General features: G+C 44.7%; 1 protein-coding gene across 1 annotated transcript; it reads left to right on the forward strand.

Annotated features, from left to right (window-relative positions):
- The first annotated feature begins 2,189 nt into the window (after positions 1 to 2,189).
- On the forward strand, positions 2,190 to 12,006 carry LOC107277764 (inactive beta selinene synthase). The gene is made up of 4 exons (XM_015774030.1): positions 2,190 to 2,522; positions 9,441 to 9,623; positions 9,735 to 10,023; positions 11,630 to 12,006. The coding sequence occupies exons 1-4, from the start codon at positions 2,190 to 2,192 to the stop codon at positions 12,004 to 12,006; spliced, it is 1,182 nt and encodes a 393-aa protein (XP_015629516.1).
- The last annotated feature ends 4,532 nt before the right edge of the window (positions 12,007 to 16,538 follow it).

The following is a 16,538-nucleotide window of genomic DNA, read 5'->3' on the forward strand; positions in this document are numbered from 1 at the left end:
CACAAGAACGCATTTCTGCTAGTTGAATCAGAAAACAATAATAATTAGTTGGTGGACACCTATTGTATTATTTTATTATATCTGAAAAAAAAACAGATAAACATTAGTTAAATAAAAATTTACCCATAGGCTCGAGCTCACTTGCGAATCCCACATGTCCTCCCTATCTCTCTTCGTCTTCTTCCTCATGGTGCTGCCTTTCTCGTGCGTGCTAGACCCGTTAAACGATCGTCTTCGTCCTAGCTTGTCCTCCGCTGGCGTACGTGTGCAACTCTGTATGATTAATACTATCTTCGTTATAAAATATAATAGGAGTAACTTTTAGCTATAAATCTGAATAGACAGTTGTTCAGATTTATAACCAAAAATGCTTATATTTTGGAATTGAGGGAGTAGTATGTAATAAGAAATTATTAGATAAGAACTTCAGTACTGAGGTTAGCTTTAGATATATATTTTTTACGAACAAGAAAACGACTTCAGTGACTAATAAGTAGAATTAGGTAAGCCTAATTGTTCCAGCGGACGTGACGTCCAGGCGAAAAAAGGACGACCTACTTTGTGTGGGCCTTGTGGCCTTGTCTACTTTCCTTCAAATTTTCAATTTTTCCATCACATCACATGTTTAGACATATGCATGGAGTATTAAATGTGAACGAAAAAAACCAATTGCACAGTTTGCATGTAAATTGCGAGACGAATCTTTTAAGCCTAATTACACCATGATTTGACAATGTGGTGCTACAGTAAATATTTGCTAATGACGGATTAATTAGGCTTAATAGATTTGTCTCGCACTTTACAGGCAGAATCTGTAATTTGTTTTATTATTAGTCTACATTTAATACTTGAAATGTGTGTATATATACGTTAAAATGTTTTTATCAAAACAACTAAACATGGCCATAATCCAAACATGCATGACATTAACATAGACACCGGTCCTAGGACGAGATTGCTGCTGTACGTAGTCGATCAGGTGACGTGCAAGTCAAAATTTGTATTGTACTCAGTATAAGAAGTTTCCAGAGTTGAACATAATTTATCTATCTATCTATTATATACTAAAAGTCTATTAAACTCTTTTAAAATACTCTTAAACCGCCATGTGACATCTCAAAACGTTCTCAAGCTACCACATATCATTTTAATAAAATAAAAAAAATCCTAAAAAATTTGATTAAAAAGAAAAATATCTAGCCCTCTGTTTTCATTTAAATTGTTGGTCCATTATCTCAGACCATTAGATTAGATATACTGATCTCTTTGTGAAAAAAAAATCTGGATTGGAAGGGGTAATAGATGAAGTTCTAGCTTTGTGGGCAAGACTGTCAGCATGCTTATTTGCTTGTGTTGGTAATCATCTGATGGTGGGCCGCTTCGTTGTGCCGGCCGGCGTCTGTCCCCTTGCGCCGGTCGAGTAGGCCGAATTTCTTCTCTCGGCCTATGAACCAAAGACCATCTTCCCTCCTCCCATTCTAGCCGGCCGTGGAATAAGTCCACGTGTGCCCTTGGCCCCACTTGTCAGTGACACGCAAAGAATATACTTTTCAAGAAAATCAATAAATCATTTCTCATTGTTTCAAAAAAAATCAATTAATCTTAGAAAATCCATCTCTTGTTTTGTAGCTTCAATTGACTTTGTTCCACTTCCAGTAGTTAGTCTAAATATGATCATTTTCATGCGTTGGTTTTTGTTTGTTTGTCATGCTTTGTCGAAAATTAGTTAAGCTCAAGATCCCGAGGAACGCAAGTCGCCTTTGAAATCTATTGGGGGTCGTTTGGCAAACGTGGACACTTACGGGCCGTTTGGAATCTATTAGGGGATCTCGAGTAGCGGCGGGAGAGGAGGCCGGCGGACAAGGGGTATCTTTGGGGAGGTTTCTAGGGGCTCAGGGAGGGTGGGGGCGAGAGAGATCGACGGGAGAACGGCCGATGGCGGCACCGTGAGGCGCGCAATGGCGGCGGAAGGGAGTACGTGGAACGGAGAGAGGACGGCATCCTTGGCACTGCTTTGGGGAGGGAAGGGGAGGTCTCGAGGGAGGCGGTGGTGAGGGGATTCGCCGAGAAGGAGGCCAACGGTCACGCACGACCGGGCGCGGCGTCGGCGAAAACCGGAGCAGCGGCGAGGGAACGTGCTCAGGAGCTATCCTTGAGCCTCCAGAGGGCATAGACCTAGGGATATGGGAATGGGGTGCTCACTGGCGACAAGGAGCGGCTTCGGAGGCGGTGGCCCGGTGGGAGGAGGGCGGCCAGGTTTCAGGGATGGAGATTCCGGGTCCGGCATCGCGTCAAGAAGCGCGGCGCGCGCGATGCGTGGACAGCAGAGCCCGGTGGCATCTACGCGAATCAGCGGCTATAGAGCAGTCGCTACGGCAGGGCAGGCTGGCGCGGTGACGCCGGGCTCCCTTCCGATCAGCCATGACGGGAGCGCGCCCGGGAACGGCAAGCGGCACGGCCAAAATAGAATGGCGATGACGGCGCGGCCAAAATCGAATGACGACGAAGGCGCCTTCCTCCCCGTACATGCGTGGCGCGTGGGAGGCGGGGTTGGACAGGATCGAGGGAGTGGAGGCGGCCCAGGCGGTAGGGGGTTGGGTTGGGTTCAGAGAAAAGGAAGGGAGGTGATGTAAAATGATTTTAATCTTTTTTTAGGAATTCTTTTAGGAATTTTGAGGAGCATTTGATGTGGGATTTGAATTAAAATTTTATATTTGAACTCAGAGAATTAGAGAGGAGTCAAGGAAAATAAATATGGTGTGAGTTTGATATTTTCGGGATAAGTTTGTATTTGAACCTTCGGAAAGTTTGAGGGGGATTTAAGGGGACAAGAATTTGGATTTGAAACTAGTTTCGAATCAAAGGAATTACTGCCGGGGGAGGATAGAGATAAATATGGTTTGAGTTGGGATCGGGATTCGAGTTTTACATTTTAACTTAGTGAAATACAAGGGGTCAAGGAGAGGGCATCGACTCGAGAACGTGATATTTTGGGATGGATGTATATTTGGGGACTTGTTGGATTATTCGAAAGGAATTCAAAAGAGAGAGGGGAAAAGAGGAAACTTGGTAGCATGGGTTCAAGGATGGAGTTTAATTGGACTTTGCATCTTGGAGTTGAAAGGGATACTTGGAGAAAGGGTTCAAAGGATAGATAGATTGGTAGATAGAGAGCGAGAGGGGGAGAGAGGAGGGAGGGATGAAACTTGAGAGTTTGAGTTCGAATTTGAGGAATGGTTTGAAGGAAACAAAAGGCGGAGTTTAGGATTTGGCGGTGAATCGCTGGATCGAATTTTGAAGTCAGATATTTGACGGAGTTTGTGGATAGGGTTTTAGGAGAGAAATCCGAATATGAAAAATTCGAACTTCCGATATTATCTGGAACGAGAATTTTGTGGAGTTGGTTGTTGGCATCGATGAAGGAATCAACCGATGGATTGAAATTGAGATTTATGGCACAACTTAGACTCTACAATCAAAGAATGAAATTTTCGCAATTAGGGTTTTCATTAAATTAGCTTTTTAATGCCACGCGAAAAACAGGGTGGTACACACCGCCACATATGAGGTTCAAGATAGTATTGTTGCAGTCCACATTGCAGCCTTGAGTATTGCGATGCCTAGTACTAGACCTTTCCACTTTATGTCTACTTAATGTAGTTTTGTTCAACTTTACATTTTGAAAGGAAAAACTTTTTGAAAGGAAAAAAGTGGGATGCTAGGAAGGAACTTAGTAGTGGCGTAGCTAGGATTCAGAGTAAAAGTGATCCATCTATATATAGTAGGTCAATTAAAAGGGTGGTCCACTATATAATTTTTATTATATTAACTAGTATATATTGTCACCTAGCTAGCTAGGCCTCTGCATTGAGGGGACTCAGTGGGATGTGTAACGCTCTGCTTCTCGTGAGACATTAAAAACTAATTCGGCAAAATCCTAATTGCGAAAATTTTTGTTCTTTGTGTGAGAGTCTAAGTCGTGCCATGGATCTCAATTCAATCCCGTTGTTCCCTCTCATCGAAATCAAAAATCCTCCACCTCAAGATTTCCTATCCAAAATTCAAGTCTCCGAAATCAAATTCCGAAAGTCAATCCCTTCCTTTGAATCCTTGCCGAATATTCGCTCCGACTAAAAAAAATATCCAAGTTTCCGTTTTGAATCTCTTCCTTGACTTCTCCTCGAGTCTCCCTTGATTCCTCCCTAAACCATCGAGTTCGAATGTCAAATTTGAATTCGAATCCAAAACCCCAATTCGAATCCACTCCAAATCAGTCTTCTCTGCAAAAGTCTATTTTACCTCCCTCGGGTGTTGTGGGCCGTTTTCCCCCTTAGCCCACCTCCCTCCCTCAGCCTCGCACGTGCGTTGCACGTGCCGAGCCGAGCCAAGAGAGAGCTCTCTCGCTCTCTCTGTTTCTCCCTCTATCTCTCGTTTTCTCTCTCGCGCGCCGACGCCGCTTCCCGCCGTCGCCGCCCAAAACCCACCACCGCCTTCGCTCTTTCCCGCGCTCGCGCGTGGCCGACCGGCCGGTCGTTGCCGCCGTCAGCCCTGTCGCGCCTGCGCCACGCAGCCGCCCGGTTGCCGCCGCGTCAAGCCCTGGCGTCGCCTGCGTCGTGCACTGCCGCTCTGCCGCTCCACGCCGCTAGCTTCCAAAGCTAAGAGAGGCAGCCCCTCTCTCACTCCCTCTCCCTCCTTCAACTTTTCCCCGAAACAGCAAGGAGCAGAGCTCCCTTTCTCCCCCTCCTTTTTCCTTTTGCCCGACCACCATCGGCGTCACCGCCTGCCACCGCCTGGACTAATGGCGCGACCGCCGGCTCCTCCCCTTGACCGCCCTAAGTCGGTTTCCTCCCCCAAAACCGACTTCCCGCACCCATAAAACCCAACCCGAGCCCCTCCCTTTCCTCTTCGTTTCCTTGCCCAACCTCCACCGCACCATTGTTGCCACCCCGCCCTGCAGTCGCCCTCGCTGTCCGTCACCGAAGCACCAGGGAGACCGGTGCGTGCGTGGACGCGTGACGCGGGACTCCAGGCACCCTCTCCTTCCCCTTCCCCGGCCCGAGGCCGGAGAGCTCGCCCCGCACCGCCGCCGCCCATCACTGCGCCCGGCTCGGTAGTGCCTCCCTCCGTTCTCCTTCCTCGTTCTCCCTCGCCCTCTCTAGCTTGCATGATAGCTCGGTTAGCCCCTCGAACGCGCGTACACGCCGCCCCGACCTCCGCCGCTGCTCGGCATGGCCTTGCCGCCGTCGGCGCCCGCTCCCGGAGGCCGCCTCTCGTCGCCGGACCTCCACAGCGCCTCCCCACCCCATCCAATCCCACAAACGAAACCCTTGAGCCCCGGAGATGCTCCCGCCGCCTTTAATTGAGTCCTCGTCGCCCCTCGGTGATTTCCCCTTTCTCTCGCCGCCGGCCGCCGCTGTCGAATTCCACCGCCGTCGAACTCCCTCCGGTGAATCCGAGCCGTTGGCTCGCTCCTTCTCGACGCCCTCGTCACTCCGGTGTGCTCCCCGAAGACCAAATCCGTCGTGCTTGCTCCGGTGAACAAGGCCGCCGTCCGCAGTCCATCTCGGCCTCCCCTTCTTCCTCCTCCTGCCGGCCTGCGTGGCTGCCACGTAGGCGCCACGTCGGCGCCACCTCGGCTTTGACCAAGCCGAGCCGGTCAGCCACCTCCTCCCTCCCCCCCTCCGCGCGCGGTCCACGGTGCGCCAACCGGCCGCGCGTGGGCCCGCCGCATCCCTAGTCCATCCGGTGCACGCGCGTGAACCGCGCTCACCCGAAACCCTAGCGCCGCCCTCATGCGCCGCTCCCACGGTGAGCCGCGCCACCGACAAGCAGGCCCCACTCGGGACACCGCAAGGTGGACTCGGCCCACCGGCCCTCTCTCTCCCTCACTCTCCCCGCGCCCCATTGGGACGCCTCTCCGGGCCAGCCGGCCCATTAGTTCGGCCGAGCCGTGCCTCTCCTCTTGGGCCGCACCCAAGCCGCCCGAGGAAGTCTAAATCATATCCCTCCTTCAATTTCTTTCCAAAAAGGTTTTAATAAATTATTAAATCCTTTTTCCTTTAGATAGAAATTCCTTAATCCTTAGAAATCCATATCTTCTCAACCGCTCATCCGATTGACTCCGTTCAACTTTCAATAATTCCGTAAAATTGAGATCTATCTAATGGTACTATTATCTAGTCTAAATAGGATCTTTATTTTGGGTCTTGTGTAGGTTTTTAATTGTTTGCGTATAGTTGCGGTTACCGGATTTTCGTCGATCGCGGGTTTTCTTGAAGATTCGTGAAGCTTCGTGAAGACCTCGAGCAAGGCAAGTCACCCTTTGACCAATTGCTCCTATAATTGAAAAATCATTATTATTTTGTTTGCAACTTGCATTATTAGAATCACACACTCAACTTGCTTGGCCTCGGTTTGCGTGCCAAACCGACGGACCTACCCAGTAGTCGCACTAATTCCTGTAGGTCGTACTACCCTGATTCCTTGTCGCTCCGCCCTTGTGGTACCTCGGTATTCGTGCTCTCTGAGCGCGTATACCAAATATCCCACATACACCGTTGTTTGTCGAAAACTTGGGAAATGGGTTTGTGAAGCCTTGAAAACCCGACATATGGTGTCGGTGTGTTTGAAAATAAAATGAATTGTGAAAACTCGCGATGCGGGGGTTGTACCTATGTGGCACTGTCCCGTATTCACATATAAGGACCGATTCCTATGGGAAACTCATCGAACATAATCAAAGTGTAACCACAAGGTGGAATGGGACACCCTGGCTAAGTAACTAGTCGGTTCAGGGAAACGTCGCATGCCAATAGTTGGGAATGCCGGGGCGGGGTCAGGACAAACCGGGTTCCTGGTAAGGCAAGGACGAGAAGCTTGCTCTCTTACCGATCAAGGTGGTTGGAGTTGATTTGTGAATGCCTAAAATGGCCTATTTTTATGTGAGGATTTGATCCTTCTATGTGGTATGAGGTAACCCTGGGTCGGCTTGGGAAAGGCTTTGTCGCAAACCTCTGACACCGGCCAGTGTTTGGAGTAAGTCTATGTCTTGAGGGTAAAGTGTACCCCTCTGCAGAGGTTAACTAACTGTTCGAACAGCCGTGCCCACGGTCATGGGCGGATGTGAGGTGGTTCCCTTTGCGTAGATTTGATTGCCTGTGCTTTGCGAAAAGTTGTTGTGGTTTGGAAATCGTAACTAGAATCAGCCTATGTGGCAGATGGATGACCTGAGTGGTCAGAAACGGATCTGTGTGATTCAGGATGTCTGCGGGCATCATAGACTAGGCTTCCCGAGTGGAAGCGGATTGCTTTGCTGCTAGGCAGCTGGACTCTAGGAGTCCGAGAAAATGAAAAAGGCTCTGGGAGCCGCTTAATCAAGTGAAATGGCTCTGGGAGCCGAGAAGCAATGATCTGACCCGGGAGGTCGGTACATTACCAATTGAGTTGTTGAAAAGCATCTCTTAAGTCGAATCGAGACGCAAGTCTCTTTTCGACCCAAACCTAAAAAGAAATAAATCACTTAGTGGTTTCAAAATGGATTTCAACAAAAGATTTACAAAACAACCTCGCCTCTCTTCCAAGCTTGCATTAAACACCTAAGTTCCCGTGACTTGCCGAGTACGAAAGTACTCACCCTTGCTCTATATAAATAAATAAATAAATAAATAAATAAATATATATATATATATATATATATATATATATATATATATATATATATATATATATATATATATATATATATATATATATATATATATAGTTCCTCCGCCCGGAAGTTGAAGATGAAGAAAATTGAAGATTAGGGTTTCGTCCTGGTTCCCAGCCGTCGCCTGTGGTATTGGGTGTTAGACCGTTGGTTCCGCTGCTGCTGCTGTTGCTGGTGTTTCCTCGTCTGTGTCTTCGGTTGTATTCTCAGGCTGTCCTGAGCTGCAACCTAAGTTAAGGTAAATAAGTCCTCTATTTATTTTAAGGATTTGCAATGATTCATATTTGTCACCGTGGGTACCAGCACTATGTCCTGGGACTGGTACTGTGATCGCGGTTTCGTAGGAAGCGGTTCGCGCCGTTTTTCCTACGACACGCTCTTGTCAGGTGCCGTTGTACGGCGGTGCCGGATTAGGGTGTGACAGGATGCTAAGAAGGAACTTAGCAGTGGCGTAGCTAGGATTTAGACTCAGTGGGAACTTAGCAGTGGCGTAGCTAGGATTTAGAGTAAAAGTGGCCCATCTATATGTAATAGGTCAATTAAAAACTTAGCAGTGGCGTAGCTGGGATTTAGAGTAAAAGTGGTCTATCTATATGTAATAGGTCAATTATTAAAAACTTAGCAATGGCGTAGCTAGGATTTAGACTCAGTGGGAACTTAGCAGTGGCATAGCTAGGATTTAGAGTAAAAATGGTCCATCTATATGTAATAGGTCAATTAGGTCAATTAAAAACTTAGCAGTGGCGTAGCTAGTATTTAGAGTAAAAGTGATCCATCTATATGTAATAGGTCAATTAAAGTTTAGTATTCACAGTTCTGATTTTACATAAAATAAATAAATATTATACTTGCGTTGATTTGATTTTGTACAATAAAAAAAATGCCTTCGCGTATACAACGGAATGAGAGGTACCGATAACCGAGATTTTTCATCACAGGAATCGCCGCGTGATCTGTTCGATCGGTTTTTTAAAAAAATATTGATCTATTCCATCAATCTACAACCGATCGATACGATGATTTTCATCCCGGTCCCTAAACTTGCAGATCACTCGTTTAGGTCTTCGAACTTGTTCAGTTGTGTCACCCCGATCCCTAAACAGGATGGTCTAAAGACTTTATATTTAAAAATAATTCATAACTTTTTCATGTGAACTCTAATGAAGACAAACTTTATATCAAAATTGTAGCCCTCGATGCGACCTACAACTTTGTAGTTGAAATGTTTTTGAATTAAAACTGTTTAGGGTCCCAAAATATTGTTGCGTGTTTATAGATTTTGATATTTTAATTTTAAAATTACATTTTGGGACAAAAAATGACTTAAAATAAAAAAAATCAACTACAAAGTTGTAGATCGCGTCGAGGGCTACAAATTTGATATAAAGTTTGTCTTCATTAGAATTCACATGAAAAAGTTATGAATTATTTTTAAATATAAAGTCTTTATACCATCCTATTTGACTCAAATGATATTCAAATCCAAGTTTAGGGACGGATTAACACAGTCGAACAAATTTGAAGATCTGAACGGTCGATTTGCGAGTTTTAGAATCGGGATGACACAGCGGTACACCGGTGATGGACTTTACTCTATACTTTTTTCCTTGATATATAATTGGTTGGGTATGTGTGCGGTGGTGGTGGGTAGTGGGTACCTATAAATAGAGACCAGGAGGTAGTTCAATTATCCATACATCAGGTCGATCCGCAACTCCTGTAACTAACACAGAACGTGCAGCGGTGCAGCATGTCTGGGAGCAAGGTAATAAGTGTTCTCGATACGGAGATGCTCGCTGTTAACGGTGGCACTGGCACACCGCAAGAGACTGCCTCTGCCACGGCCGCTGCCCAAACTTTTGCCCCGTCCGTGTGGGGCGACTTCTTCGCCACCTACACTCCTCCCAACTCCAAGGCATGCTGATTAATTAAATATATGCTTGATTAAAGAAGTTTGACAACATATTAATTACTTCAGCTACATAGCTTTTATATTTATGTATACGCGAAATTCTCATGCATACAGAGGTCAGAGGAGTGGACGAGAGGAAGAGCGGAAGGGCTGAAGGTGCAAGTTCGCAGCAAGCTGTTGAAGGCCAAGAGCAGCAGCAGTGCGGCAGACATGGTGATGCTAGTCGACACGCTCGAACGCCTTGGCATAGACAACCACTTCCGTCACGAGATCGCGGCGATGTTACACCGCGTACACCGCGAGCAGCAGGGGTGCACTGCCGGCTCCGACGACGACGATGACCTCCACATTACTTCCCTTCAGTTCCGTCTACTTCGCAAGCACGGCTTCAGGGTATCTGCAGGTACAATAACATACTCTCCACTTTTTTTAATATATAACACCATTCATTTGATCATTTATCTTATCTAAAAAAATTCATATAATTATCATTTATTTTATTGTAACTTGATTTATCATCAAATGTTTTTTAAGCCTGATTTAATTTTTTTATTTGCACAATAATTTTAAATAAAATGAATAGTTAAACGTTTATAAAAAGGTTAACCGTGTTATATATTAAAAAACGGAGGTAGTATCAACTCTCCGGAATATGAAGGTTCCTAGCTAAACACCTGAACAAATATATGCAGATCTGAAAAGGTATATCGTCTAAGTACATAGCTGGGTCGATTTTTAAATCTGTACATATATAGATGCAAGATATATCCCATACATATATGTATACATATACATACACACATATGTGTGTGTATGTATGTATGTATGTATGTATGTATGTATGTATGTATGTATATATGTATGTATGTATGTATGTAGTAATTGAGAATTTTGAGGAAGCATCTATGTTAACAAAATAATCTAGATCATGTCCTAATACATATGTAGATTAATTAGATTTTGCAAAATATATTAACCTAGAAATCCAGAATCAATAAATATGGGGCCGTAACAGCTCCATCGTTTGCTGGCTGTGTTCGTTTCACTATGTTCCCAACTCCTCTCCCTCTCCCTCGTGTTTCATACGTACGCTTTTCAAACTGCTAAACGGTGCGGTTTTTGCATAAAAAATTTATATATAAAAGTTGCTTAAAAAAATATTATTGATCCTTTTTTTAAAAAAAATAGTTAATACTTAATTAATCACGCGCTAATAGACCACTCCGTTTTTCGTGTGGAGGGAATGAGTTCCCATCCCAAAGGAACAAACGCAGCAATATTCTCTTAGCAACCGCGGCCAAAATTTAAAATAGGAAACCTAATTTTATATTTGATTTTGATAATTTTTTATTATAGTTTATTTTCCAAAATTGTTTTTAAATCATTAAAATACAAATATAAATGTTTTATCTATAAATTCGTTTCAGCTGCATCGTTCATTTTTTTCACGGCTTATCAGTATTTCCGCAAACATGACTGTAATTTTAAAAGTCAAAATTAAGAGTTAGAGACTTGGGAAATATCATGCATGGACTCTTCTTTCAATCTAATCCACTCCAATTAAGAAATAAATTCGAAATTAATAATTATAAAGAAGTGCCCATTCCAGAGTGTCAATTTAGCATTTTATTAATTTAATTCTGAAATTAATAATTAGCCAGTTGAAACTGATTTTGAACTCTTTTTTAATCTAATATAAATGCAAGGCCGAACAATAAATTATTCCATTATAGAAGAAATACTTAGTTACAATTTGCATGATGTTGCAATTCATTAAAAATAAAATTACATGTAGAAATATTCAAACTTGGATTAAAAGAAAATATAATATAAAATTGTGGTTAAGAAAAGAAAAATTGCATATAGCACATGCCACTGCAATTTTCGGCTCCGGAACGTGCAGTCTTAACTACTAGGTGACCGGAAATTTTCAGGCACCTGAAATATAGCAATCCTATAGTAATATACATGAGTTCTTCACTAATACAAAATATTTACTGCTGTAATAGCTGTATTCGACAAGTTTATAGATAGCAAGGGCAGTTTCAGAGCAAGCCTAAGCAGTGACACGAGGGGCCTGTTAAGCCTGTACAACGCGGCTCACATGGCCATGCCTGGCGAGGAGGGGCTGGACGACGCGATCGCGTTCGCGAGGCACCACCTTCGGTCCATACAAGGTAAGCTGAGGTTGCCGATGGCCGAGCAGGTCTCCCGTGCCCTTGACATCCCTCTACCGCGGGCGCCCAGGCGGCTAGAGACGGTGCGCTACATCGCCGAGTACGAGCACGAGCCAGCTTTTGACGGCGTGGCGCTGGAGCTCGCCAAACTGGACTTTGAGCTCGTCAGGTCTCTTCACCTCAGGGAGCTCAAGGCCCTCACCCTGTAAGTCTCTTCACTTCTTTGCCTCTTGACTCTTCAGCCCACATGCTCCCTACTTAATGTTTCCTCTCATTATACAGAAATAATTTTTCTATACAAGACACTCACGGATCGTAACTGGTCGAGTCTGCAAAAATCAACCTCTATTTTCGCATACAACTCGTTAAGAGGACCACATGCAAAAATCAATTTTCACAGATGGGCCTTTTAAGAATCCGCACGCAAAAATAAGCCTATTTTTTAGGTGAACCTTTCAAGGGGCCACACACAAATATACATTTTCACAGGCGGGCCTATTAAGGATCCGCCTAAAGTCTAAGTTACATCCTCGTATCCCTCTTAAACACTTCAAAATATTTCATTCTTATCCACTCATCTCTCTCACTCCTTCTCTCCGCATTACTTTCTCTCCACTCTCACACCTCCTATCAGACACGCGGCCAGCGGCAGGTGGCGGGCAGATCCACCTCCGTCGGGCCCACGATGGCCCAATCTGTCGCCGCCAGACCCGTGACGACCGGATCCATAGGCGGCGGGTAAAACGGCCAATGGCGGGAGGTAGCACCCGGACAAATTCTGAACGCCTCCTTTTCTCAAAGATTTCTGTTGACTCGGAAGGAATTTTGACGTGGGATAGATCCATTGGAAGGTGGTCTCGTTAGCTTTCCATACATATGTGGAACGTCGAAGTTAGAGTCTGAATACAACCTGGGCGACAAATTTAGTGTGTGGACTGCTTCTGGAGCCCGAAGAAGACTTGAACTTGATATGAGTTGGACCTCCATCTTATCTTGAACGTCCATGATAACATTGTCCATTCTCCTAGTATCTCTCCAAGTGTTCCATGGTTCTCTCCACAGTTACTAATCATAATTAAATCATTAGGTAGCAATCTATCATTAAGAGTACATAAAAAAAGTACTTAGAAACGAACTCACCTGTAAATTTAATTATCGGGTACAAGCTCCAGTGACCTTGCAAAAAAACAACTTGAGGATAGCCTATGCATCCAAAGGAGTGATGTCCTCATTAATATAGATAAACTATAATGGAGGCTCCAAATTAAGTACAACTTTGTATTTATTAATAATTATAAATTTTGCAATTGTTTTCTCAAGACTAAACTGAAACTAAGAATCGAATCCATGAATACCATTCTGTATCAATTATCAAAATTATTATAGACTAAATTTCACATTGGGTCACATATTTTGACCACGGCTTCATAATAGACTAATGTTAAACCCATGTATTCACTTAACACCACACGTCTTTACAAAGTTTTCACTTTGTACTGGATTGAGCATATCAAAAAAAGAACTTCATATAATTTACACAGGGTTATAAAAATGAAATACATTGTACGTTTTCTTCATTAATCCTTTTAGTGTGAACTAGTTGTATATTTAATTTATTCATGTGCCCCTCGGTATAGATTAATTTCTGCCGGTTCTAAATATGTTCACATTACTATTTTAGTGTGATTTGTTAAAAAACCAATTTGATTGTATTTTCTAAAATAATGGTTTGAACTGCTGATATCTTCCTTATGCTTAACCCTAGTCCAAAGTGCCAGAGATATGTGGTGTTAAGTGAAAAAAGTAATTCTAAAAAAGTGAAAAAAGTTATTTTGGCTCCTGTAAATTATGAAACTTTAGTCAAAATAGATTGTCCATTGTGAAATTAACTCATTATTATATTATTAGGAGTACACTAGCAAGTAGCTCAAATTAAAGATCATGAAAGTGGATTATATATAATGATGTTAATGCTAATTTTAAAATGTAAAAGCATGCATACAATTTAAGCTCTGTTCTTAAAGAAACAAATAAACAAACCGTGAAAATTCGCACGGGTTACTGACTAGTTCATGTACAGTACAAGCAATTGTCCAGATACTACCTGCATGAAGCTCAGTGGTTAAGCGACAAGTACGTGCCAAGCTTCGCGGAGCACCTGAATGTGGCTACCATGTCAACGGGCCGGGCCGGCGCTGGCCCCGGCGGTGCGGATGGGCGTGAACCACCGCGACGGCGCGGCGACCGTGGAGGCATATTCGGCTGGGTGTCCGCGCGCCGTCCCCGACCTGCTCCGCGCAGGCGCCCAGGTGGGCCGGCCGTCTCCTCAACGACATCGCCTGCTACAAGACGGGGAAGAAGAACAAGAAGGACGTGGAGAGCCTGGTGTGTACGTCGCGGAGCACGGCGGTGGCGGGGCAGGGTTGGAAATTTTGGAACGAAATTTTTTCAGAAATTTCGGTCCCCTCCAATACGATATTATTTCGGCCGAATTTTTTCATTATTTAATTTTTTTTCATGAATTTTGGTCATATATGTTCAAATTCAACTAAATTTTGTTCAAAATTTCGAAAATTTCAGACCGAAATGTCGGGATTTCGGTGACCTCCGACACGATCGGCCTAACCGATAGAGTGAACCATGTGGCAGGGAGGCGCTGTAGGAGTGGTCGTGGAAGACGGTCAACCGTGCGTCCATGGAGATAGAGAACCCTCGCTGGTGGCGCCGGCGGCACGTCTGCTGGTGAACCTGACGAGCACGATGGAGGTGGTGTACTGGTGTACCTCGGCGGCAAAGACGGCTACACCTCCGGCGCCGGCCTCAAGGGCCTCATCACCAATCTCTTACTCGACCCTGTCCAAGTTTAGACACGACGACAATATACTGTATATGGCATGTGCAGGACTATATTTACACATTGATCGTTTTCTCGACAAAACAAATATAATGTGATTATCTGCACTTGGCTCTGTATGTAAGTCCTACTATCTCCAACTCGTTTTCCGTCCGCACGCTTCACAAACTGCTAAACGGCGTATTTTTTAAAAAAAGTTTCTATACGAAAGTTGTTTACAAAATAATATTGATCCATTTTTTAAAAAATAAATAGATAATACTTAATTAATCACGTGCTAATGAATCGTTCCGTTTTCCGTGCCCAAAAGATCAGCCTATCAAGCCCGCAGTCTGCGTCCATCAGATTTCAACTTTGCAAGGCCCACCAACCCGGCCACAGGCAGACCGCACTCCTGCTGCCCTGCGGCCATATCTTCTTTCTCGGCCCATGACCTGCACCTACGTTCGGTCCACAGAAAAATTGGAGGTTAGCCCACGTACGAACCGACCGAAGCGCGCACCGGCGGCATCGGCGCGCGAAGACCGTGCGCGATCAGCTCCACGCCACGATCCACGGGACGGGAGCGCGCGCGTCGCCGTCGCCCCTTCTTCCTGGACCCGTTCCTCGGTCGCCGCGCGTCCCGTTCCACCTCTCGACGTACGCACGGCCACCGCACGGCGCCGCGCTGAACAGGCCCTTTTTCTTTTCGTTTTTAACAAGGGAAACAAGGCGTTCAATGCTACTTCAATGTGTGTGTGCCCGGCCGGGACAGCGATGTGGCCGAGTGGCCTGCCGCTCGGAAAAAAATTCTCTGCGGCAGTGCCGCACAGGACCGCCTGTGCAACACCACGCGCGCGAGTGACCCGTGTCTGATCTCTTGCTGCAGCAGCCCGAGACAATCTTCAGATCCGAGCCTATCTCCTACACCCATATCTAAACAATTTACCAGAACGTTCCGTGATTATCAAAGCACGATTAATCCTTAAATGTTTCGTGATTTCTATGTTAACAACATGTAATTTCTGATCCCTTTTCAAACTATGATTTTTATGTCATCAAATTGTAATTTCCAAACCCTTTCACTACTAGAAAAAAACATTGTTGCAAACGGCCGAAAACGATCTTTTCAGATGGAAGCCGGTCCGCCTATAGGCAAAGGCATGTGAAAATCACCGAACAAAATAAATGATAGTTATGAAAAAATTCAAATAAGATGAGTGGTTAAATAGGGAAAATATGTCGTGATGACGTGGACGAATCTCATACGACTATTTTTTGATTTAATGGTAGTTTCTAAATTTCCACTAAATATGTAGTGTCCAAAAGTTAAGGGTGTTATTTATTAAAAATAAAAGTATCTTATATCAAAAGAACCCTGTTAAAATCGATGAGTCTGGCTCGGCTCGAAAGAACGTGCTGTCGATGGATATGGCTCGGCGAGATTGGCTCGGCGACGAAGATGGTCTTAGACTGCAGTTGGTGATTGGACCACCAATCGCTTGCTTGCTTGCACGCCAACGCCAATGCGCTGGCACCTGGCATGGGTATGCATCTTGCGCGCCCACGTACGCTCCATCATCTCTGGATTCATTTCCTTCTCTCTTTTTCTTTTCCTGCTTGCTTCTGTGGTTGGAGGACCATATACTAGTCGATTCCTCGCAACAGATAAGACCCCGTTTCGTCGTTACTGTATTTTTGGATTTCCTCTTCCATGCAATTCCATCGTTCTTCCACGATCCCATCGACATGGATACATAAATCCGCGAGATGCCGAGATATTCTTCTGCGCCAAGCGCGCAGGTTATTCCAACCATGTCGCTATCTTCCATTCGTCTCCACGTCCAGAAACGCACCAATCTCATGAGCCATTTTCTCCTCCCTGAGTTGACCGTTCCAGTTAGTTTA

This window comes from Oryza sativa, chromosome 3 (assembly GCF_034140825.1).
Source record: "Oryza sativa Japonica Group chromosome 3, ASM3414082v1".
Lineage (NCBI taxonomy): Eukaryota > Viridiplantae > Streptophyta > Magnoliopsida > Poales > Poaceae > Oryza > Oryza sativa.

What these genes read in the sequence shown, in the direction of transcription:
- LOC107277764 (XM_015774030.1), top strand. Translation starts at nt 2,190, where the DNA reads ATGGGGTGCTCACTGGCGACAAGGAGCGGCTTCGGAGGCGGTGGCCCG. An exon ending in ACGAAGGCGCCTTCCTCCCC is followed by an intron (nt 2,523 to 9,440) that starts GTACATGCGTGG and finishes TAACTAACACAG; the next exon opens with AACGTGCAGCGGTGCAGCAT. An exon ending in CGGCTTCAGGGTATCTGCAG is followed by an intron (nt 10,024 to 11,629) that starts GTACAATAACAT and finishes CTGCTGTAATAG; the next exon opens with CTGTATTCGACAAGTTTATA.